The following is a 24,984-nucleotide window of genomic DNA, read 5'->3' on the forward strand; positions in this document are numbered from 1 at the left end:
ATATACCGTCAAAATGTTTTTAAATGTCTTGCTTGCAGTGTCTATGTCTATTGGCTGATCCTCTTGGGTGATTACAATTCTACATGTTTTACTCTAATCCCGAATCTAATTGAGACTGTTGATCGGCAGAGAAAATGGTGTAAAATATTGTTTAAAAGTCCTGGACTTTTTTTATTTTCAACCCCCAAAATACTAACTAGTTATTTAGGGTAAGAAACAGGTAGATAGATCTACTTGTTTCCTTTGGTTTACAGAAGCCCTGTTGATGAGCATGCTTTTTGAAGAAAGTCAGGTTGATTCTAGATAGTAAGAGGTTTGAGACTTAGGTTTGTGCAAAGGATATAAATTGTATGCCATCTGGTACCAAAGGAGCTGACATAATATTGGGAAGGCAGAGAAGGTAATGGTAACAGTCCTATAACCATGTGATGTGCACACACCTTCATGTAGAGGTTGAGAAAGCCTTCCAGAACTTTCAGACTCAGAGCAAGGTTTAAAGTACATTTTTCCAATTGTATTTCTGAAAAAACATGTATTATAGCATGTTAATATAGGATGCAGTTTGGTGTGGGGTGTGTATGTGTGTGTGTGTGTGTGTGTATGTCTATTTGTACATATATTTTATCTAATAATGTTTTAAAACACTCCATTAAATGAAGTAAAACTATATTATCTTCTGTTTGTTTTGTTTAACTATAACTTCCCCTTGCATTTATAAATGCATATGAGATTCTAAAAGGGTCATATGATATTTGGCATTTGCCAAACATAGTTATAAAATCTTTCATATTTACTTCAGGGACAATTGTAGAATGGTGGCAGATGGTACCTAGTTGGAAGAAATTTGTTCTCAGAGGCTAAACAATAGGATGCATTGTCAATGTAAGAAGTATTGTTTATAATCCTAAAGTTACATCAGAATACATTCTTATGAAGTAATAGATGGGAGGATAAAGAAAGGGTTCATTTGAAAAAGGATTGAAAACTTGTGAATTATGCTAAAAACTGATTTTAACCCTACGGATGAAAGTTAACTATAAATTTTTGTCTTTTAAGGTTTTTGCCAGAGGGCACATGTGCTTGCCAGAGAGAGACAGAGACAGTGAGAGGGAAACTGAGAAATCCCCCTCTAGGGAAGATGGCCATGCCACAATTCTTTATTCTCCATTCTCTTCTCAGAATTTTGGGCACACACACGCACATACCCAGCAGCCAGGTTCAGAACTTAAAGTACAGTCAACCATGTGGCAGTCCAGCACCTTAAGCACTATTCTACCTTCTGGTCCCAGGTAACTATAATTTTTAAAGCAAGGCTGGAGATGGAGTAGTTTGTTTCAGTTCTGATACGTTCAGTAGTATAGAAAACACACAAGATAAGCAGTCCAGCAAAATATGTGTGTGTGTATATATATATATGGCAGGGGGGAAAAATGGAAAATTTTACATAGACAAATTCTTCAGGACCATTTGCTTTGTATTGTTTTACTTCAATTTGGTGTCAGGAAAGTAGTGGAGTAAAAAATGAAAGAATGACACAGAAGGAAATGTAGAAGTTCTATGATAGATTTTAAAGGCATAAGTCTCACATGTCCACACAGAGGAATTTGAACTTCATATAATGTTTTTTAAGAAAAATTATTATTATTATTATTATTATTATTATTTTAAATTTGCTATATAGCATGTGTGCTCCCCACAGAGCTAAAGAGTGATTGAGGGAAAGTGAGATAGCAAGCTGCCAGGTACAGGACTTGAACTGCAATTGGCCACATGAGAGTACAACACCTCAACCACTGCACCATCTGCTGATCCCTTTACTTAACTGTTTTAAAGAGACATAGACACTTACCTATGTCCTGCTGTATTTTCTGGAGGTCAGTCCTTTAAGATGTATTATCTGAATGGTCACCTACTGTGTTTTAAGGAAAGGATATTTCACGTAGAAGGTAGAATGAGAAAACACTGGGCAGAAAAAAAGAAAAATCATGGTAGAGATTAGCTAGCCATAAAAATTTTCAAAAATATCCTGGCAATGCCCTCAAATGCATAAGAACTATGATTTTATTTGGACTCTGTTATTACAGTTTAGAAATAATTGAGGATAATTGGACCATTGTGCAGATCTGATATAATTTCTCAAACACCTATATTTTTTTATTTTCTCAATTAATCATCATTGTTATAACTAAATCAAGTCTTGTGTGCATAATTTCTATTTTCAAAGACCTCTTTTATTCCAACAGTCAACTTTCTTCCATTGAGCACAATCGGTTTTCAGTAGAGCTTAAAAGACTGATTTCAAGAATCAGTTTTTAACTTACTTTGTTTTATTTCATTCAGTTAGAGACACCATTGATAATCTGATAAAAAGCCATGGGTTTTCCCTTCATATGTGTGCATATATAAATAATTTCACACTATTTTACTTTTAAGTTGAAGAATGTGAGCCATATGAAACTTTTCCATGGGCCATGCATTTTTTTCCTAAGTTAGAAACTATTGCTTTAAGAAATTGATGTTAGTATTTCAGGAAAGTTTATAGTGGCCATCAAAAATAAACTGGCAAATTGGTAGAAACCCAAAAACTATGGTCTCATCTTTACACTGCCTTTGCTTCACCCTCCTTCCATTCACCCCTTTCTGTCACCTTCCAAATCACAAAACTACAGAGCAACTTTGAGGAAAAAGAATTAAGATTTACCTGAAAAAGTGGCAATGTAGTTCACTTGTAATTACCATGTTGCTAATATTGTTGAATCTTCATAGAGAATAGTTGTATACTCTAGAAGCCTTGGAAAACATTTCAAAAGTTGCAATGAATAGTTCTCTCTTATCCACATCTAGAACAATGACTTCTAAACATTTTGTTGAGAATTTCGTAAGTTAGAATTCAATAAAGAGCCTTCATGCTCATCAAGCAAAGTATATATGCAAAAAGAATGAATGAATCATCTTTTCACATTTTCCAAAATATTGAAGGTGTAAGTCCTAATTGAACTAAAATATAGAAAGTATAAATGTCAATGAGGTTTTGGGACAACCTGGCATATTTGGAAGACCATTGCAGGGAATCTGTACTAAGACATATCTTAGATCAGAATTGAAATATAGTATTTTTGATGCATTGTGATGCTGGTAAGTCTCTCAATAGTTACCACTCCAAGAATTATGAAGTTTAGTGATGATGCAGAAATGTACCTGCCATCATTTATTTATTCATTCTTCCATTAATTCACTTAGCCAATACTCATTAAATAGTTGTTTTGTGCCAAACATTGTTCCAAATGCAGCAAGGAAGGGATATTTCATATACTGTATTCTTATACCTGGCACCAAAGAAAAAAATCAATGAATAATATGTACAGAACTCATGGGGGTGTTTTAATAGATCCCATGGTACTGTTATGTTTGTTAAAGATCAGATCATCAGAAATGTATTTGTTTTCTGACTGCTTGCCTTTTCAAAATTTAATAATAGCAGTCTGATTTAGATTTAGAATTATTGACTAATGAACAGTTTTTTTAAAGAGTCAGAATTATGCTACAGTACATAAAATTCATTCCCCCAACCCCCAGTTCATGACTTGAAAAGATTACATGATTTCAAACCCATAGTCTCAAAAAACAGAACACTGTCTACTCCCAGGAAAATCCGAGCATGGCCTCAGAATTTATTTCATCATCCTTATGTCCCAGATATATGTGTGTGTGTGTGTGTGTGTGTGTGTGTGTGTGTGTGTAAGTAGGTATTTTACTTTTAGCTTCCCTTGGAATAGAATAAATTTCACAATAAATGATCAAATATTAGATTTTTAAGTGAGACTCTAACTTTATCAGGAGAAGGTTGAACTGAAAGTCAGATGCATATGCCTAAAATCTACAAATTTCCCAGAAATTTTTAATATTATTCCCATCAAACAATTGCCTAATTATTATTTTTAAAATTTTTCCAGAGGGTGCATGTGCTCGCCAAAGAGAGACTAAGAGAGAGAGAAAGCGAGAAAGCAAACTCCATGGGGGAATGATGATGCCATGACCCGTTCTCTTCCATCTTCTCATCATTTCAGGATTTGGGGCATGCATGCACATGTGCCTGGCATTTCTCAAGCTGCTGGGTCTGGGACTTGAACCATTCAGTGACCACTTGGGATCTAGCTCAAGGATGCAGCAGGCCATGGGATTGCCCTTGTCTAATTATTGTAAAAATCTGCAGAGGTCATTTATGGTAACTCACAGTCGGAACTGTGTGCAATTCTCATTTACCACCCATCCAGAATGCCTGTACTATATGCTTCTGTGTAGGTCCACTGCCTTGAATAAATCTGTTCTTTTACTATTTAAGTGTATTCAAAAGTTATTACATCAATGGAAATATCAACCTTATTAGCATGGGTATCTTAATGCATTTTAATGGTCTAAAGTCCTTCAAGTGATCTACTGGCATCTACTTTTAGATAAAATGCCTAGGTAGAGGATATTTGCATTAAAATAAAAAGAAATGTCAAACATGTTTTCACCAAAAATCTTAACCATAGACAGTTTATGGAATATTTGGAAGATGATATTCATTTCAACCTCTTTTTCTCCAACACATTATGCACTAAACTTAGCCTGCACTTGAAAATAAAAGTGTTTTTTAATGGATAATGATGAGAAATCTGTGAATGCTTATCTTTTCCTTTGGTTCAAAACAGTGGCTCTTAGACTTGTGTGTAACCAGAATCACACATTTAAAATGCAGATTCCTAGAACCTACCCCAAAACTTTCTCATGTAATAGTTCTGGAGTGAGGCTTGAAAAATTATCTAATTAATTCCTCCCTTAAATGAATGGTGAAAAGAAAGCATAGTCATTTCTGGTGTGATGTGTAGACCAAACTTCTGAGATGTGGTATGATAGGTAGTTATCCTTTAATACAGGTAAGATAAATTATTACGAATGTGTGTGTGTGTGTGTGTGTGTGTGTGTGTGTGCATGTGTGTTTTGATCATGGTGGCTTAGCAAATCTACTAACTCTTATGTAGATTTACCTGTCATGAATCTCTTTCATGCAGATTACTTAGAAACAGTATAAATGTTATTACAGACATTTAATCGACTAAATTTACTATAGGAATGGTTTTAATTATGATTGGTCACTACCTCAGAATACCAAGAAATCCTCTTTTCTCATACACTCAGAATTTACTTTTCCTAGGAATAGAAGTCCCATGGAAACAAGATTGAATACTGTTCACAACCAGTATTTTATCTAATTTTTGTAACTGCTTGAAAGAAGATTCTTTAGTTAACTTTATTTATTATTATTATCATTATTAGTTTCCAGTTTGATCAGAGAGATACAGAGAGAGAAATAGGAAGTGAGAAAGCAAAGCCACCAAGTCCGAGACTTGAACCATGGTCGGCCATGTGGGAGTCCAGTGCCTTTAACCACCATGCCACTTGCTGGCCCCGAAAGAAGATTCTTGTCAAAGATAGCCATTCCCTTAACTTCTTACACTTGATCTTAACCCAAAGACAGAGAAATGATTCCCTCAACTTGTTAATCTAGTGAAGTTATTCCTAGGTGAAGTGGTCAACTCATATTTTTATATTAAGTATTTCTACATGCAGGGTGTCAGAAAGAGTTAAATATATTTCACATCTTCTCCCCCTGCATTTCAACTCATCTTATTTTTATTGAACTTGAACCCCAGGGCCTCTCTCTGTACTTAAATGTCAGAAAAAATATGCCATGTGTTTTAATACAGTATATATAATTGCATTATTTTCTAGTCTGATGAAGTTGGGTCTTTGTATACATAGCATTGGAGTTGTTATACTTATCAAAATACCATGTTATTCAGTCACCTGAATAAAAACAGCAACAATAACAAACATAATGACTAACCTTTTACTGAACATTTACTACAAATCCATGTGCCAAGTGATTTGCATGATTTACATCGATGATCAAAACAACTCAAAGAGAAAAAAAATACGGTTTTTATTTGTATAGGAAATAAGTAAACTGGGTTTCAGGCACAGTAAATTTCCTCATGTCACAAAGTGAATAAAGGATAAAACTGTGACTTCTATCCAAACAACTTAATTCCCGAGTCTTTCCTTTTGATGACTAACTCACTGTCTTAACCGTGTGTAATATTTTGCACTATGTTGTGTTATATTGTCAACTGAGGACAATTATAACCAATTACAAGACATTATAACTTTATGACAAATCCTTAACAAAAGTCAAACACCTTCAAAGACTATGATCCAATTGAGAAATGGAGACCTAGATGTTGAAGATTGTTATATTACTTTTGTTTGAAATAACTTTAGCTCTTTGTCTATCAAATTGCATATGTTTGATACAGTGCAAAATCCCACTGCTGGTTAAAGTTGGAGGGTTAGTTACAGGGTAATGATGACCCTTCTAAAAATAGGGTGATTCATTTTTGTTTCTTTTAATGAAAGTAACAAAGTTCAATGGGACATAATTGTTGAAACAGACATAATATATTAAGTATCATCATTATATCCTCTAAATTTCTCTAAATAAATGAAGAATAAGATTTAAACCTTGTGAAAGTTTCCAGAAATTTTGAGAGTATTCTACTGTTACTATGTTTTATGATAAATCTATTATCACCTTGGGGTTGCCATGCTCCATAGACATTTTTTTTGGTAGAAATTATTCTGCAGTTATTTATAATAGAACTATAAGCTATACATTTTTACTACTTTAGCACTTGTCTAATATTTGACATTAAAGTAATGTCTCAGAATCATAAATACAAATTATTAAGATAATTCTATGATATCCCAAGAAACAACTTAGCATTAAGTTAATGCAGCTTTGCAAATGAGACAACCACGTGAAATAGACACTGATTCCAAGTATCTGTAGCTATCCAAACAGTTCTCTGCACAGTGGTAATTCTTCTAATCCCTATAATTTATTCAACTCAGGATATACTCCAAAGTACTGTTTGCATGTGTTATCCACTAGCTTTAAAGACGGTATTCATTATTGGGAGGGAACAGATGCAGCTCTTCAGAAAGGTTTGTTGCAGCGATGTTTGTGCTGAGGAACACACTATTTGGCAAACACTTGTAACCTGATAAGTAAAATGAAAGAAGAGTTGCAAGGATTCAAGATTTAAGTCCTTTACCTCCAAGATCCTCCCAAGAGCCACACTACAATCACTGTAACAATTCCAAATCTCATTCTAGATGCCCGTAAATACTCAAATTGGAAAGAAACCTGTAATTGCCCAGTGGAATTTTCAAATACACTTAACTTTGCTATTTCAAGCCACAGACACCAAATGGACACAAAGGTAATGCTCTTAATTTTTGTCAACTTACCAGAGCAGAGGATTTAAAGTGATGAATTTTTCTCCTTCTTGGCACAAACCATCCTTGACAATTTTAGAAAGCTAAAAAACCGGCCTTTGGATCAACATGTCAGCTACAAAAAGCATGTCAGTAAACTTTTAAAGGAAATAGGAGCCCTCTGATATCATCAGAGATGCTGACATCAAGTTTTATGTTACAGGTCATTCAAACAGTAAGTGCCATGGACAAAGATGATCCCAAAAATGGACATTATTTCCTATACAGTCTTCTTCCAGAAATGATCAACAATCCGAATTTCACCATCAAGAAAAATGAAGGTAAATATATCAGCTTTATGAAACAGGGCAGAATACAAATCGGAAAATAAAACGTGATTTTATAACATATAAATTGGAAAATAAAATGCAATTTTACAACATAAGTGAAAATATCACACAATTTTTTATTCATCTATGTGCAGTTGGAATCCAGCTTATCAGCCTAATGGCATGGTAATTACATCACTTCCCCTTTCCAGTACTGAAACAATAGATAAGAAAATTGTTAATGTGAAAATTAATTTTATCCCAGGGAATACCTTAATCACCTTACATTAGAAATGAAGAATAAGATTTAAAACCTGTGAAAGGTTCCAGAAATTTTGAGATATTGAGATATCGGCTAGAGGAGAAGCTGGCTTATACTCTGCAGTTGTTAAGTTTTAATTGCATGTTCACCAATTCTTTAGGGAAAGTCTATTCTAATTTTGCCTGGTTGTTGGTTATACATTTTAGTGGTATTTGTTTTAAGCCTGTACTGACTTTAACGATAGCAAACAGATCAGAAAATCCTTCTTCAAGGACACTCGTTATCAGTGTTATTTTGGAGCTAATATGAACTGATTTTATTGTAAGGCCTTTCCCTCGTAGAGAATATTTAGTCCATTTCAGTATTTCTTGAGGACCAAGCTTGGAATGCTGTTTCCTTTAACCATTGCCTATTACATAGGAAGGCCATAGCTCATTTTAAAAAAAAGTAGATCTCATGTACATTTTGGTTTCCTCAGATCCTTTATATTTTATAAAAATTAGTAACTTTCTCCTGGTTCAAATGTATTGCCTTAGTTTTACCTGTGTCAGGTTAATTAGCACAGTATAGGGATTGTCTCAGTTGTTTCTAGGTTTGCTACAGGCTTCTGTTTAGATCTCTGAATGGCATACATGAACATATACTTGATCAGAAGAGTGAAATTTGGTTCATGATATTTGTTTGGCTTATTTGCTATATTATGTTGAAAGGAGGTAATGGATTTTAATAATATTTCTTTTGTGAAGTAAAATAACATTTTATGGCTCATATTAAATATCTTCTGGCTTTGCCTTTTAACATACTACTATTTAGTTTTGGAGGGATGCTTTGATAAATGTAGATACGTAACAGAAAAGTAAATGAGGAGGTTATTATATACAGATTACTCATTTAGTTGGCTTTCATTATTATCAAATAGTGAGAGACCAAGTCTTGTTCTTTTTTCCTCGAGTAATCATGTGTTAGTCACCCCTAATTGGAAACTCTAATCCAACTATGTTGTCTTTGGTCCTGTGTTAACACCATGAAGATTTTTTTTTTTAATGAAAATCACATGAGTATATCTAAGACAAAAGCTCCTTCAGAAACCTCCAACTGAGATGAAAGTCTGTACATAAGTGTGATTCATTCAAATCTTGATTATGAGCTTATAAATATTAGTCATTATGTTTGCATATAAAATGTCCTACTTTTAAAAATTCTCTGTGAAGAAATGTTTTTCATCCAAATATCTGAGCTTCTTAGGGTTTCCTATACATTCCATTACTTTGAGACATGTTTGTTATGAGTGTGGCCCTGGAAGACATAAGCAGGTGCTAGATGACTGGGAAGGTGTTATTTGGTGTCAGAGGAATCATAATTTGATCTGTATTTACTATACCCTAATACTTTTAAGGAAATCATTTAATCCTACAGTGAGTTAATTTTATGTATTTTCTTTAATTTTTTAAATTAGTAGAAAGTAAAAGGACATATACTGAGAAAACCTCTTTCTGCCTCATCACATAGTTCCATAAACACTGTAATAGAATATTTAAGATTATATGAATTATCAGGGTTTTTTTTTAAAACTAAAAATAGATACTATGATTTTGACCTATCTTGTATAGGCTTTTCTTTCTATTTTTTGTTTTGAAAAATTTATATATACATATTTATGCCTGGGAAACACCATAAACCAAGGCTGTCTCGCAGAAAGTAGGACATATGTTCCCTGCGATTTTGGATTTAGGATCGAAATATTCAACATCTCCTTCATAGAATAAATCATGAACCTGCAAGTCTTTGGAATAGATATGTAAAGTTTGTATCTTATTTTTCTTTTTCTAGCTAAGAAATTTATGAATTTCACTCCATAAATCACTACTTCTTAGACATTTGGGTAATTATTATTTTGAAAAAGTAATTTGTCTCTTCTTAATATATATAAATAAGCTAGTGAACCAGGGTTGTCATATTTAAAATCTTGGAGATAAGAGTGTGTGTGTGTGTGTGTGTGTGTGTGTGTGTGTGTGTGTGTGTGTATGTGTGTAGATAGGTAGAAAGACAGATAACAAGACATCCTTTGAAGCTGTTACTAATTCTTTGTTAATGAAAGAACACAAAAACAAACAAAATAACCAAAACACTAGACTTTATTTTCTTTTAAACTGTGATATACTTTTTGTTAAAAACATTGAAAGAATCAAATGGAATAACCATGTTGAGAATTTGTTTTTTTCTTCTTAGATGGATTATTAAATGATCAGTGGTTGATGTTGATACCCCATTAGGGTATCATGAGTTACTAGCTAAACCCCACAAGGTGGAAATTTTAAGTTAGTTGAAATAGTTGAATCTATGATTGATAGATGAATTTCTCTCCTACTTTCTTTTTTTTTTTTTGTCTTTAAGGCAGATGATTTCAGTATTTGGCATTTCTAAGGAACTTGAAGCCATGTCTTTCAACTTGAAATTATTGTGATCACTCTCCTCTCATACAGATTGGTCCTAATGCAATTTTCAGCCAGCTAATTCATAATCAGAGACAAAATGGGATAGAAATTAGCTGTCTCTTGTCTCCTACACAGTTGAGTGATTTCACAAATAATTCTCCTTCTAAATATATGAGAATCATATTTCTGCCAGATAGGAAAGTGACCTTCAATGTAAAAAAAAAAGGTGGAAGTGAAAGTCAAAAATATGATGAGTCATTTATATCACGTGTGTGTATGTATATGTGTGTGCGTGTGTATATATATATATTGTATATATATAAAATCACAGCACTTTGATTTTTTAATTATATGGTCCAGACATTGGTTTCTTCATCTTCTAGTTGGGTGGATTTGTAAACAGTTTTGCTGGCCACATTTGAGTATTGGCTTCAGTTCTAACTCTGGAAATGGAAGATCCCCAACAATTAAATATAACAAGACAGGAAAGATAAATGGAACTTTTACAGATACTGAAATATCTTGCTTGCAGGAAATTTGAGGTCTGCAGAAATCTGCTCTTCTCCATCCTTCACATTGTAGATAAAAATTTTTATTGGAATTGCCCAGAGAACAGTGAAATGGGAGTCTTCATGGTTTATACTGAAACATTTGAATCATGTGTATAGAGAAATGAGGAAAAATGCAGAGCTCTGCTTTTACTTAGGAAAGACTGTAGGAAGGATAGAAATAAATAGTAAATTTGTACTTTGTTATAGGTTGGTTATGCTTAGGAAAAGACAGCAGGGAAACCATACTGTGTGATGACATACTGATTTTTTGTTTTTCTTTCATTGACCAACATCTTATTGATTAGAAGCTTACTCAAAGATGTAATTTTTATAATTAATTTGAATGATGTTCATGCTGATAGAACTTTTTTTTTTTTGGAGAGGTTTTTGCTATAGGGCGTGTGCACTTGCCAGACAGACGGAGAGAGACAGAGAGACAGAAAGCAAGAAATCACCCCCCCCAGGAGGGATGGCCATGCCACACTCCCTTCTCTTCCATTCTCCTCTCGAGATCTTGGGCACGCACGCCCACGTGCCCAGCGTGAGTTTTAAGCCACCGGGTCCAGGACACGAACAGAGGGCGACCACGTGGGCGTCCAGCGACATAGCCATTACACTAACTGCTAGTCCCGAAGCTGATAGAACTTTGAAATGAACAAGACTTGTGTTATGTCATTTGTCCATCATTACTTGGTTACCTTAGTTGTGCTTTGTTTTAGGATTTCTTTATTTTTTTAAGAATTGTTTTATTTAACTTTGTTTTTAAATTTGACCAGAGAGGGACAGAGTGAGAGTGAGAGTGAGAGAGAGAGAAAGCGAAAAAAACAAGCTGCCAGGTCCAGGACTTGAAACACCATTGAGTATAGCACCCTTAACCTCCATGCCACCTGCCAGGACCCCGGTTTTAGTAATTTATTTCTTTATTTTTCTTTCTTCCTTTTTTTTTTTATTAAGATTTTTTGCCTTAGGACATGCGTGCTTGCCAGGAGGGAGAGAGAGAGAGACAGTGAGAGGGAAAGTGAGAAATCACTCCCCAGGGAGTATGGTCATGCCACAATCCCTTCTCCTCCATTCTCTTCCCAGGATCTTGGTCACGCACGCACACACACCTGGCATGAGTTTCAAGCCACCAGGTCCTGAACCGTATCTTTACTTGGCCATGTGGGAGTCCAGCATGACCACTATCCCACTGCTGGCCCCTGTTTTAGGAATTTCTATCTCAAATAATTAATCTCTTTTAATCTTTTAGAAGTATCCCTTATGAGAACATTGAGGTAAGGAAATTATTTTAAGCGTCAATTTTCTAATCTGAAATGCAGGATAACAATACCTCTCTGCCTTATAGGTGTGTTGTGATGGCTACATGTCACCTAGGATTTATACACTCTTAGCACAGTATCCATTACATAGAAAAACACTCATCAATAAATGGACAAGATTTTCTTCATATGAGAAAATTTCTGACTTCTTCTGTGTTATATCTTCTCTGACTCATCATTCTCAGTCAGATCTCTGCAGCTTTAACTATACTTTTTTTTTTTTTTTTTTTTTTGCTGTAGTGCATATGTGCTCACCATAAAGAATAGGGGTGGGGCAGGGGCCGATGAGAAATCATTTTTCCCCCAGGGGGATGGCCACACTGGAATCCCTTCTATTCCATTCTCATCTTAGGATTTAGGCACAAATGCACATGTACCAGGCATGTTTTTCAAGCTGCTAGTCTAGGACTCAAATCATACAATAAGCCATTGGGGATCCAGCACCTTAATCACCACACCACCCACTGACCCCACTCTACAGATTTTTTTAATGTTGCACAGTTTGAAAATGGCTGCATTGGTGTTTGTGAAATGATTGATCCTCAACAGAATGCATTTCAGGGAACCTGATTATACAATACTGAAATGTGTTGTAATCTAAAAGATACATAGTAGAAAGACAAAAGAAAAAAAAGAGGAGGAGGAAGAGAAAGAGGAAGAACAACAATAAAAATGTTTACCGACCTCAGAATTAGCTGTAGAATTGTTGTATCTGGTTTTTAATGAAGAGTTTTTTCCTTCTTTTTATATATTTCTGTATTTCCTTTGCCAAAATAAAACTCACTTTCTCCATACAATAGCTAGGCCCAGCCTCTAACTTGTTAGGATCATTTTTAATTCTAGAATATCAAATTGCTTTAAAAAGCCTCCAACATCTAATCTAACATTTTTCTCCCAACACAATTCTCTGAGGGGACCATTTTTATTATAGGTGAAAAAATTACAAATAATCTCCCTTTATTATTTTGTTTGTTTAGGATTTTGTCACAGGGCATGTGCACTCAAAGAAAGAAAAGAGACAGATTCAAAGAGAAGGAAAGTGAGAACCCACTGGGAGGATGGCTACACTGTAATCACTTTTCCTCCCTTCTCCATCCAAATTTTGGACATGCACACACACATGCCCAGCATGACTTTTAAGCTTCCAGGTCGAAGACTCAAAACAGTGGTCAGCCATGCGAGAGTTCAGCACCTTAACCACTAGCCCCCCCCAGCTAGCCCCCTTTATAATTTTGATGACTATCAATATATCTCAAACTCCTCTTGTCACATAAAGCAACATTTTCTGCCCAGACGAAAATGTATTTTCTTAATTCCAAGTCAATGAGAGATGACTGTCTGTCCTCCTTCTCTACACCAAATCCTTATGATCATGGAGCTATATTCAATATGTAGCTGTCAAGATGGGTAGCGTCCCTTTCTCTTTCACCTTAAGCTAGCAATATTCACCCAGGCAGAATTGTACCTGAAAGGTCACAGAAGAGAGCTGGCTTGATAAACCAGCTATCCTCTTTCTGACCACCTTAGACCTCCTTTCCATTCTTCCATTACTCCATGCTGCTGGGAAGTTATGAAAGGGTTCTCTTAAATAACATTTCTTTCCTAAAATGGCTTTTCCAAATGTCTATGCCTCAGTCACAGCAGATCCATTATCGCTGGGTTTCTGAAGCAATCATACTCAAGCAACAAGTGAAAACTTAGTGCTTCTATGATTATGAAAGTGAACACCTATATATTCATGTTTCCAATATGGTAACACTGTCTACCATGCCCAAATAGTGCTAGCGCAATCCATAGCACCACATGTTGGCTAAAGGTTCTCCCCATATAAGTTGTTCACTATAAACCATATGAAGCATAGTACTTTTCTTCAATGTTGAATTCTAGAAGGTAGAACTCAGTTTACATATTGGAAGTCCAATGGATGTCAGATACATAGGATAGCCTTAAGGCTTCTGCTTCAGCAATTCATGATTCTTGTTCATGTTTCCAACAATGTGCCATTGATTAAAAGCCATTTATGTTTTATTTTGTTGCCTAAAATGTAATTAAGAGCAATGTGGGAGCTAAGAAAAATACTGGGTCATCTGAAAAATCATGAGGTATTTTTCTTTACAAAAATTATGCATAATGACTTTTCTGATGACCCGATAGACAACAAATCTGTACTTCCATTTCTAAGTTGTATAGTTCGTACAATTAGATACTGAAAACAAAATTTTCTTTGCTTAAGTTGTTAGTATAAACCTTTTGCTATTTTGTACAATTTCCATTTTTCTTTTTTAAATCATAATACAAGAGTATCTTCAGAAGTGAAGAATTTCCTCTGCAAACATTGAAAATCCTGAAATTATTACTCTGGTCAGACATAGCACTGCTCTTAGTGTCTATTTTTCAGTGTATGTTATGGAAGACAATTTAGTTTTGAGATTACTGGCTACTGGGATAAGATTTATATACACAGCATATATTTATATGTGTGGTTGTCATAATGCTATTCAAAAGTTGCGAATTGCATCAAACTTCGGTGTCAATTTGCTAGCAGTCATTTCTAGTCTATAGAGCATTCTAATTCTGAAGATTTTTGAAAGAGAAAACTAAGAAAATAAAATGGGATGTGTTCAGTTATTATAAAGTTATCTAAGTCATCTTAAAGATGCTTTAGCACATAGAACTTTTCTTTAGAGAATTTGCTTTCTGAGACTTTTGTTTCAAATTCTTATATACAGAAATAAAGGGGTCAACTGAGCATATGGAGGAGTATTAAGAATCACTTAAAGGAGTATTTTTTTTTATTTAGCCAGTCTTGTTTGCAACACTTTGTTGTTTGCATCATTAAGAATAGTGTTATATTTAGCCAGTTTTGTTTGTAATATTTGTTGTTTGCATCATTAAGAATAGTGTTATTTACTGACTGATCATCTATTTACAAGTGTAAAATTAGGTCTTGGGATTTTGTGGGTGTCAAACAAATATGATCATCCTGTGTAAAACACAAGCAAATATTAAATTGAATGTGGAAAAAAAATGGACTGTCAGTCTATGCAAATGCTCCATTTCTAAAAACATATTAAATGGGGGCCAGAAGATGACATAGAGATTAAGGAGGTTGGATCCCACATAGGCAACTTTATGGTAAAGTCTCAGACTTGATAGCTTGAAACACACTGGGTATGGGTGCATGTGTGCCCAAAAATCCCTAGAGGAGAATGGAGGAGAGGGGATTGCAGTGTGGTCATCGCCTCTGGGATATGCTTTCTCACTTTCCTTTTCTCTGTCTGTTTCTTTTTGGTGAGCACATGTGCTTTATAGCAAAGAAAGGAAAAAAAAAGTATTAAATGTAGTTGACAATCATTTTGTCTTTTTTAGCACAGACGTTTGCATTTTGAATTAGTTTGAACACTTTATAGATACACCATTAGGCATATGTGACATTTGTCTGGAGATGTGACCAGAATAAGACACCAAAAGCTTTGGATCCCTCAGTTCATTAAAGAAGTAGAGAAGGCAGAGAAGCAATGTGTCCACAGTAAAATGAAACTCTCCATAGAAAAGATTAAACAAGCTGGTTTGAGATGAATTAGAGAGAAGGAGGAAAGAGAGAAAAGAACAGCACAGGCATTTTAGTAGGAATAGTTACGTTCTAATCCTAGATCTTCTGATTATAATCTGTGAAACTTGCACCAATAACTGAATAATCCTGAACATTTATCTGTAAAAGGGAACTAATATTTACCCCTATGTTGTTCTGAATAATAAAATATTAATATAAGTAAAAAAAATGGTACTATGCTAACTTCATTGGCCAATTGGGGAAACTCAATGAAAATTAGGGCCGGCCATGTGGCCCAGTGGTCCGTGGGCCTGGATCTCATATGACCTACCTTGTGGTTTGAATCCTGGCTATGGTGGTTTGGAAAACATGCCAGGTATATATGTGTGCAGGTCCAAAATCTCAAAAGGAAGGAGAAAGGGAGGAGATGGTTTATGGCATGATCATGCTCCCTTGGGAGTGCTTTTTCCTTCTGCTCTCTCTCCCTCTTTCTGTCTCTCTGGTAAACACTTGCACTCACTAGTAATTTAAATGTGCATGTTAGTTCATTTCCCCTCTTTCTCTCTTTCTTCTCCAGTTTTGTGACCCTCCTGAGTCTCTTTAATCTACCCAATCCAACAAATAAAAATATTAATAAGGAACCCAAAACAAGGCATTTAAAAGATGGCTAATGATCTGCGATTCCATTGTCTCTTACTTAGTGGGCCAGTAATTGAGCATGACTGCAAACATTGCCCGTGAGTAAAGCAGAGGAAAAAGAGAAATGGGAGAACCAAGTGCTTGGGTAAATTAACTAGTTCTTTGAATATAACCCTCATTACATTAATATAACCAAGGAATAAAAATACAAAGTATCTAAAATTTGCAGGTTTCCCTCCCTTTAGAGATAGTATACAGGTCTTTCCATATTGACAAACAGGATATTCGAGAGTTGAAAGAATGACAGAATTTTTGAGCTAGGAGCATCTTAGTAAGCAGCTTATGGTTTTAGATGCTAAATACAGAACTTTAAATGTATCAAAAAAAAAAAAAAGGAAAAAAGAAAAAAGGGCCATGAGAGTGAAAGTCTATTCCTTAAATTTTATTTTCAATCATTCTTTCCTATCTTTGTACCCTTTTATGCATTTTTTTTTTTTTTGGCTTGAACATGCCAAACTAGTTATTTATCTTCTTTTCTTTTTTTTTTTTTTGCTAGAGAATATTGGTGCTCTCTAGAGAGAGAGAGAGACATAAGAGAGGGAAAGCAAGAAATCACCTTTCCTTGGGGAATGGTCATGCTGCAATCTCTTTTTCTCCATTTCAGGATTTAGGGCATGCACGTGCACACACACACACACTATATATCATGCACGTGCACACACACACACACACACACACACACACACATACACACACGTATGCCTCGTGTATTTCTCAAGTTCATGTCCTCTGATAACTGCCTTTTCTATCTAGGTAATTTGCAATCATTTGTAATAACTCACGTAAAAGTGCCCCTCATCTGTGAGCAGAGCATGTGGTGATTAACAGTTGCTGTGAAGTTTATTCTCTTTACTTTTCTCTGTAGGACCTATGGTAACTGCTAAGATGGATGCAAGAATCAAGGAATATTTTTCTATTGTTTTCTGAGATCATGAATAATAGATACTATCTTTATTCATTTACCACTCATTCTATACCTATTTATTTAATGTCTCCCATGTGCCATGCACTACCCTGGAAATGGGGAATAAAGCAGCAAATAAAATATACACTGTTGTGCCCTTCCTATATAGGACATTTTCGTTGCCTTATACCACTTGACTTCACAGGCAAGAAATGATAATTTCTTAGTTGCCAGAAGGCACATGTGCAAGAGAGGCGGGGGGTAGAGAAAACAAAATGAAAACACCTTCAGTTGGGTATGGTCACACTGCAATCCCTTCTCTTCTATTTCTTCATCCTGTTAATATTTTGGGCACACTTGCATACATAGCTGGCATGTTTTTCAAGCTGCTGGTGTGTGTATTTGAACTACATGGTTGGTCATGTGGGCTCCAGCTTCTTTAACCTCTAGGACATGGAGCCTACCTGTGAGGGAATCATACATTAACATTAATTTTCAACAATAGTGGGTAAATTCATAGTGTGTCCTGCAAATACTATGAAATGAGATGGAATAATCACATTAGACAATGTTCTGTCTTAGACTTTGCCCAATATCTGAAGCAAGACCTGTATAGACAAGAATTAGGTTTGCATGGATTCTATTACACCCACCTTAGAAAGCATTTAGCCGGTCAGAGTGATGATGCTTATCTGTAATCATGGGCAACTAATTGTTCCTCTGAGTTTCCTAGGGGTTTCTAAATTATGCCTGAGCTCAAATGAGGTTTGTTGAACCATACTCTTCAACGTGTTTATAGTTGTAGGGTAAAAGAATGTTGGTGAGCCCTTTTCAAATGCACAGCGAACCAGACATCACTATAATTTGTTCTACAAGCACTTTCAATGAGCTGGGCTGATGGTTCCATTTTGCAGGGTTATTAGAATCCATTATAGATTTGATCCAAGTCACATTATGTATGGGTCATGTTTTTTCCAGCTCCTATGCATGGTTGGTTCTGATGCCTGTCAGTTAATGGAGGTTTTAGCTAACTTTCAGTGTATGATATTTACTAAGGCTCCTCTGGCAACTAGGCAATGGTATTATGCTGATGTCTGGGTATACTGTTGGGTTCGTATTCTGTTGCCTATTCTCTGTTTCCTAAGATGCTACCAAAATGAATGTGTTTTCACTTTATAGAGGAAGATAATCATTATTGTGCTTGGACTTTTTAAAATTACTCATTGCCTTTGCTTTCATCCTCATAGATTGCCTACTAGAATTTCCTCCCTCTGTTGCTCAGGTGTATTATTCTCAGTCTTTTGAGACTGTTTATCTTAGGGTGTTCTAAAAAAGAAGATATGGTACCTGGTATGCTGAACACAATCATCCTTCTCTGAATTTCAATCTTCATCTTGACCTAACAGCCAATGCTAGTTCCATGAAGGTCACACTAATTTACTTCTCCCTGAATGTCAGGATGGATTCATGCTGAGAAGCTAAGGACTCATTTATTCTAACCAATTGGGTGGGCAAACATGTGGTATCAGAAGAAATTTCATAAACTTTGAAATCAGACAAGTCCTAAGTCCATGAATGAAATGAGATGTGACTTTGGATAAGACTTTAAACTATCTGTAATAGACTGTCATTGAAAATGTTAAAACAAAATTGCTGTGATGACCAAAAAGAATGTACTATAAATGCCAAGGGCAGTACTACCTGTAATTTATGTGGTACTTCAGTGTACTTTATCTTCTTTATTCATCTTAAAACAAATAACACATATGAAAGTTATGAAAGTGAGCTTTACACTAAAAATTACTGTACAAAATTTCCTCCATACAAAGATGTTTGAATATATATATATATATGATTCTTTCTCTTCCATTCTCCATTCTCCTGGAATTTGGGGAATGCATACACATATTGTTGATTTTCAAGTCACCAGGTCCAGGACTTGAACTGTGATCTGCCACATGGGAGTCTAGTGCCTTAATCACCACACCACTTGCTGGTCTCTTGGAGACTATTCTTAAAAGATGTGCTTCTATGGGGCTAGCAGGTGTGGTGGTTAAAGCCTTGGATTTCCCCATGGCACTGACAGAGGTTAGAATCCCAGACATGTTGGTTTGCTTTCTCAACCCCCGCCCCCATCATTTCTCTCTGGTGAGCATGTGTGTGTGCTGTAGTAAGTTTAAAAATAATAATAATGATAAGTTAAATAAATAATTATTTTGAAAAAAACATATGCTTCTACAACATGATAGCTTTTATTTCTCAGTGTGTCTGGGGAGAGTTCTGGACATATTAAAGAATTAAATTATTCTCATATGCTAAAATAATTCAATAAACACAACAAATTGTTCCAATAATTCTGAATTTGGTAGTGGTGTATATAATATAAAGTTGAATATAAAGAAATATAATAATTTTGTAAGCTATTTTATTATTCTGTTTGATTTTGTTGATCAGAAAGATGTCTCAATAACTTAGAGATATTTTGCAGAAGAACTTTTGCAGATTAAGACTGCTATGTGTCTGTCTCAGTTAAAGGAGAATGGTCAGATATACAAATAGTTTATGTAAAGGAGAAATATAGAATGGCCAATATGTTCTAAAAAGACAAGTGCCATGAAAAATTTGTAAAGATTTATAAACTCTAAAAGACTTTTTTATTACCAAAAGGAAATTAAAGAAGTGTTTCTTAGTATTTTTATTATATCCGTACTCTTTTTAGATATTTTTAAACAGGATAATAAATGTGTCCCACACACGTAAGAGGTTTTTACATACACACACACATACACACAAACACGCACACACAGTTTAATAATGGTATTGGAAAGTATACTCATTTAAACACATATTATATACATCAATAATATATATGTGTGTGTGTGTGTGTGTAAAGAAGTATCTTCAGTGCATAGCTTCAAATCTTAAAAAATAAAAAAAATAACTTTGGCCATATTCTGAAACATATTGTGAGTTGACATAAAACTTGGCTTTATTTTAAATGTTGGTAGGTTCAAGTTCAACAAAGAAAATTTTTACAATGGTTAAGAGACAATTATCTAAAATTCATTATCTTTTATTTTCCCCAAAGAAAAAAACCTAAAATATATGTATGTAATTATATAAAGATCAATCTTGATTGGGTCAGGAAGAAAAGAAGAGGAAAACTATCCTCCTATATTACTTCTATTATGATTTTACTATCTTCCCCAAATAAATATGTATCCTAAAATGAATATTTAATTTTCTGAGCACTTTTCAAGAAATAATCTAGCTAACATTACATACTACAGAAATATAATAGCTTATAAAATACCTTCTATTGAGAAATATAAAATAGAATTCTAAAGATTAAGAATTATATTTTCACATCTATTTATAATTTTATTTGGGAATCTTGTAGTTTTTCTAAGACAAATATGTCTCTATTATTCTTCATAGTTTATATATCGGACTGTAAGAAATAAAAAAATAATAGCTAACATTTATTGAGTATCTATTTTTTAAGATAATTTCCAGGACATCTATCCATCCATATATCTCTCCGTATAAATAATCAGGATAAGTGTAACTGCAAGTGTAAAGCTCAGATTTGTTAAGTGAAGTCATAGAATTTATCTCCTAAGTTTCAAAAGCTGCATTCTCACCAGTAGCACACACTGTCTTTCAGAGCTTGCACTTTATTCCTAGAGCATTTGTTCAGTGAAACTGCTGGTATTTCATATTACAGTTTTCACAAGCTTGTGCTTGTTTTTCACAGACTACAAAAGCTTAGAAACCATCAGCCAAGGCAATAGAGAAGATTGTCACAATATTATATAGGATAAACCAGGCAACATCAAAATAGATAAAAATAATCTATTACAGATATTACAGGTCTAGAAAACAGAGTAATTATTACAGCTATTACTTAGAGAGCATTACTATATGTTAGGCATTATTTTACCCTGTATATGTCTGACCCTCACAATGGTCTTTTCAATTTATTACAAAAATACCAAGTCATGAAGAAACAAGTACAAGTGGTCCCCAACTTAATGATGGTTGAACTTTCAGTTTTCCAATTTTAAAAATGGTGTGAAAGCAATAAAATTTCTACATTCAGTAGAAATTGTACTTTGAGCACCTTTGCAAACTATTTTGTTTCTTGCTTTCGGTTCAGTGTTCAATAAATTACATAAGACACTTTATTAGAAAATGAGCTTTGTATTGGCTAATTTTGCCCAACTGTAGTCAAAATACTGGATGCATGCATGAGAGAGAGAGGAGAGAGGAAGCCCTCTCTCCACTCCCCATAGGGCCTGGTCATGCTTCAATCTTTTTGCTCCATTTCTCCAGTCCATCAGATTTCTAGGCATGCAAACACATATGCCTGGCATGGTTTTTAAGCTGCAGGAGCTGGGATTTAAACTGTGATTGTTCATGTGGGATCTTATTTTCTATGCACAAAACTTAACTGCTATGCTATGGGCTAGCCCTCTTTTTTTGTTTTCAAGTTTTTTATTTCTTTCTTTCTTCCATAGTAAGAGAGAAAGAGAGAGACAGCATGGTCAAGGAAATCCTGATGCTGTAATCTCCTCCACCCACTCCCATCGCCTAAGCCTTCACCCAACCACAGATATGAGCAACCAGGTGCCTGGTGTGCTTAGAGAGGTTTCCAGACTTGAACTAGATACCTTAACATGTGAGATTGTTTCCCAGAACATTGCATTTTACTGTTGCAAAATACCAACTGATCCTTCAAAAGCACAATTTCTAATTTTGGAATATCAAAGTGAGATTTTAAAATCCAAATCTTGGTTGTGTGCCATTCTTCTGTAAACACATTATTAGGCTATGTGCTAGGTCTTGCTTTTGAGTACAGAACTCTGAGTTTTAGCATCAGATAATTTTTACCAGGGTCTGTTTTTCTTAGAAGAGAAACAGCAATGTGCAAATGCTGACATACAGAAGGAAAGTAACAGAGATTTTTTTAGTACAAAATTTAGGCAGACCAAAAAGTAAAGTTGATGAAAACTTATGAGAAAAAATGGAAACTGGCATTAGGTAATAATGCACTGTAAGAGTTTAAACTAGCTAAATAAAATCTAATACAAAGGTAATTCTAAATCTCAATATTCTGACTCTAAGAGCTACAAGAAGGTGCAAATTAGTCAGGATGATATGGCAGCTGGAGTTTCCACTCAGTCAAAAAGGTCCTCACCATTTGGGACATACATATCCCCACCTGTGACACTCCATAAGAGCCTCACTCAGACAGGGTGTTTTGTTCCAAGTTATATATGGCTCTATAGGAGGACAAAGATGAGAGGAACAGAGTAAGATGGCAGTGAAGAGTGAAGTCATAAGTTTTAGTAGGAGATCCAGTGTAACTCAGGAAACCAAGGCCAAAGCCTGGTTGTGGAGATTAAGCAAATAGAAGTCACAATGTACTGACTAACTCCTCTGTCCCCGCCGGCTCCATTTTGTTCAGTTCATTAGATGTTGGACTTACAGAAGAAGAGCATTCACATTACAATAGTTCTCAGCCTCTCAATAGATAGAATACACTAGTTTGTTCTCTCAGAGAACTGAGGGGGAAGATCAGTTATGATGCAGAAAAAAATAAAAATGTAGAATAGGGGGCTGTCATAGCTGTGATTCTATTATCTGTGATCCCACAGAATTCCTGTCTTTCTGAGGTGTCTAAAACATAAAAGATTCTCAGAGGCAACCATGATGAAAGTGAGAAGTGACAGAGATAATTACACAGGGCTAGGAAGCCATTCCCCACAGATTGGGTCCTGTCGGTGGGCTCCATCATTTGCTCACTGATATTTGATAAGCAATTGGACCTCTCAGCCATACTCTTCTCTTAAAATGGATATGTCCAGTTTAGGGTGGGGTGAGAGGGACTCAGGGGACAAAAAGCATTTAACAGATACAAGAATATAAAGTTCTTTCTTGAAAACATGTTATACAGTAATATCCTTGACTCAATTATCATGCATTGCATGCATGCTTTGAAAAACCATATTGTACGTCAAAAAGATGTAAAACAATTAAATGTAACAGAGAAATTATAAAATAAAATTGGAAGAAAAAAAACCCCAAACAATGATACACCCAGTCATAAATTACAGCACTGCAAAGAAAACAAAACAAAGCAAAGCAAATAATTATACATGGGCTCAAAGGGAAGATCAATACGTGGTGACTGTGATTAAAGAATGTTCTAAGAAACTGTTAAATGAGTGAATGTGTTTAATGTAACTTCACACAAAAGAGCTTTCTCTAAGACAAAGAAAACTAAATGGAAAGAGTAATGTAGTTATTAAAACTTATTTGTTGAAAGTGACAGAAATTTCCATATTATGTGTACTCTAAAGGGAAAGGGACCCAAATAATAAAAACATCCAGAGTTTAAATCATTTGTCTAATGACCAGATACGGGTGCCCCAAGGATGTTACATGACCCTGTCTCTTCTAGACCTTTATTTTTTCCTGCCTTGACTATACTGTACATTTTCTTTACAAAATGGAAAGAAAACTCCTAAAAGGGGTAAGCTTGCATGGGTTTCACAGTTTGATAAGAGATCTTCTCTAGCCCAGGATCTGTTGGGTTGTTGGAAAAGCCATGATGCATTTTTACACAGAAAACAAACAAACAAACAAACAAAAAAGTCATTACATTTCTGACAACCCAATATATCTATGCCTGAAAAAAAGGGTCCATGTTTAGTCTAGGCGGTGAACATGTGACCCGACTGAGCGAGTTTCTGTATTTATCGTGGTGAAATGTTTTCAGGGCTGTTGGGGCAAAGTGTAGGGCCATAGAAAGAGTAGATTCTGAAAACCAGCCCATACAACCCTTGCCAAGCTTTGATCCCAGTGAGGTCTCCCTTGTCTTATTTTCAGAAAAGTATTATCTCATTGCCAAATTCCTGAGCCTGTGAGGCTGTAGAGTTCCAGTAGTGAATCTATCTTTGAATCCACACAGACATTTTCTTTAGGTTAACAGCAATCCTGAGGCCCCCGATCAGTCAGTCTGGATAACCCCACTTTCTGCTGAGGAAATTCATAGCTAAATTGATAGCTCCATCACAATTAGAAGACATAGAAAGTCACTTTTAAAGGAAGTTGTGTTGGCAAAATAAAGTGTAAGAGAAGAGTCACAGGTAGACCAGCAGCATTAGTGTCATACATGACCTCAGCAGAGGAATCCCTTCATCTCCTTTGGGATGCTTCTCAGCGAAGAATGACTCTCCTGTTCCAAAAGTTATGAATTGCGATTGTCTATTACGTGACTTACATTGCATTACATTGCAATATGTCATGGTGAGATGTGACATAATATAATGTAAGTGACAGGCAGCTAAAATTTTACAGCAAGAAAACTTTTTTATATCCAGGATCTGCTATCAAATTTGATAGCAGCTATCAATCCATTTTTTTCTGCAGATAGATCAAAAATTTGATGTTCATGAAAAGCAGGTCATTTTGAAACATCCACAAACACTTCAGTGCCTGCACAATTCGGTTATCATAAATCAGTTAAAAAAAAAAAAAACAACTCTAAAAGCCTCATCGCTCTTTACTCGAATTCTTTTTGCTTTCTAAGACTAGAGCAATATTG

The 24,984-nt window shown here is 35.0% G+C and overlaps 1 protein-coding gene across 2 annotated transcripts in view; it reads left to right on the top strand.

Moving 5' to 3' along the window:
• Window positions 1-24,984, top strand: part of CDH8 (cadherin 8) — a 447,802-nt gene that overhangs the window by 370,947 nt on the left and 51,871 nt on the right. For both annotated transcript variants that reach the window (XM_006143789.2, XM_006143790.3), the window contains exon 10: window positions 7,544-7,661. In XM_006143789.2, the coding sequence (XP_006143851.1) occupies window positions 7,544-7,661 (118 nt within the window). The remainder of the gene's footprint in view (window positions 1-7,543; window positions 7,662-24,984) is intronic.

This window comes from Tupaia chinensis, unplaced genomic scaffold (genome assembly GCF_000334495.1).
Source record: "Tupaia chinensis unplaced genomic scaffold, TupChi_1.0 Scaffold000105_1, whole genome shotgun sequence".
NCBI classification, from domain to species: Eukaryota; Metazoa; Chordata; class Mammalia; order Scandentia; family Tupaiidae; genus Tupaia; species Tupaia belangeri.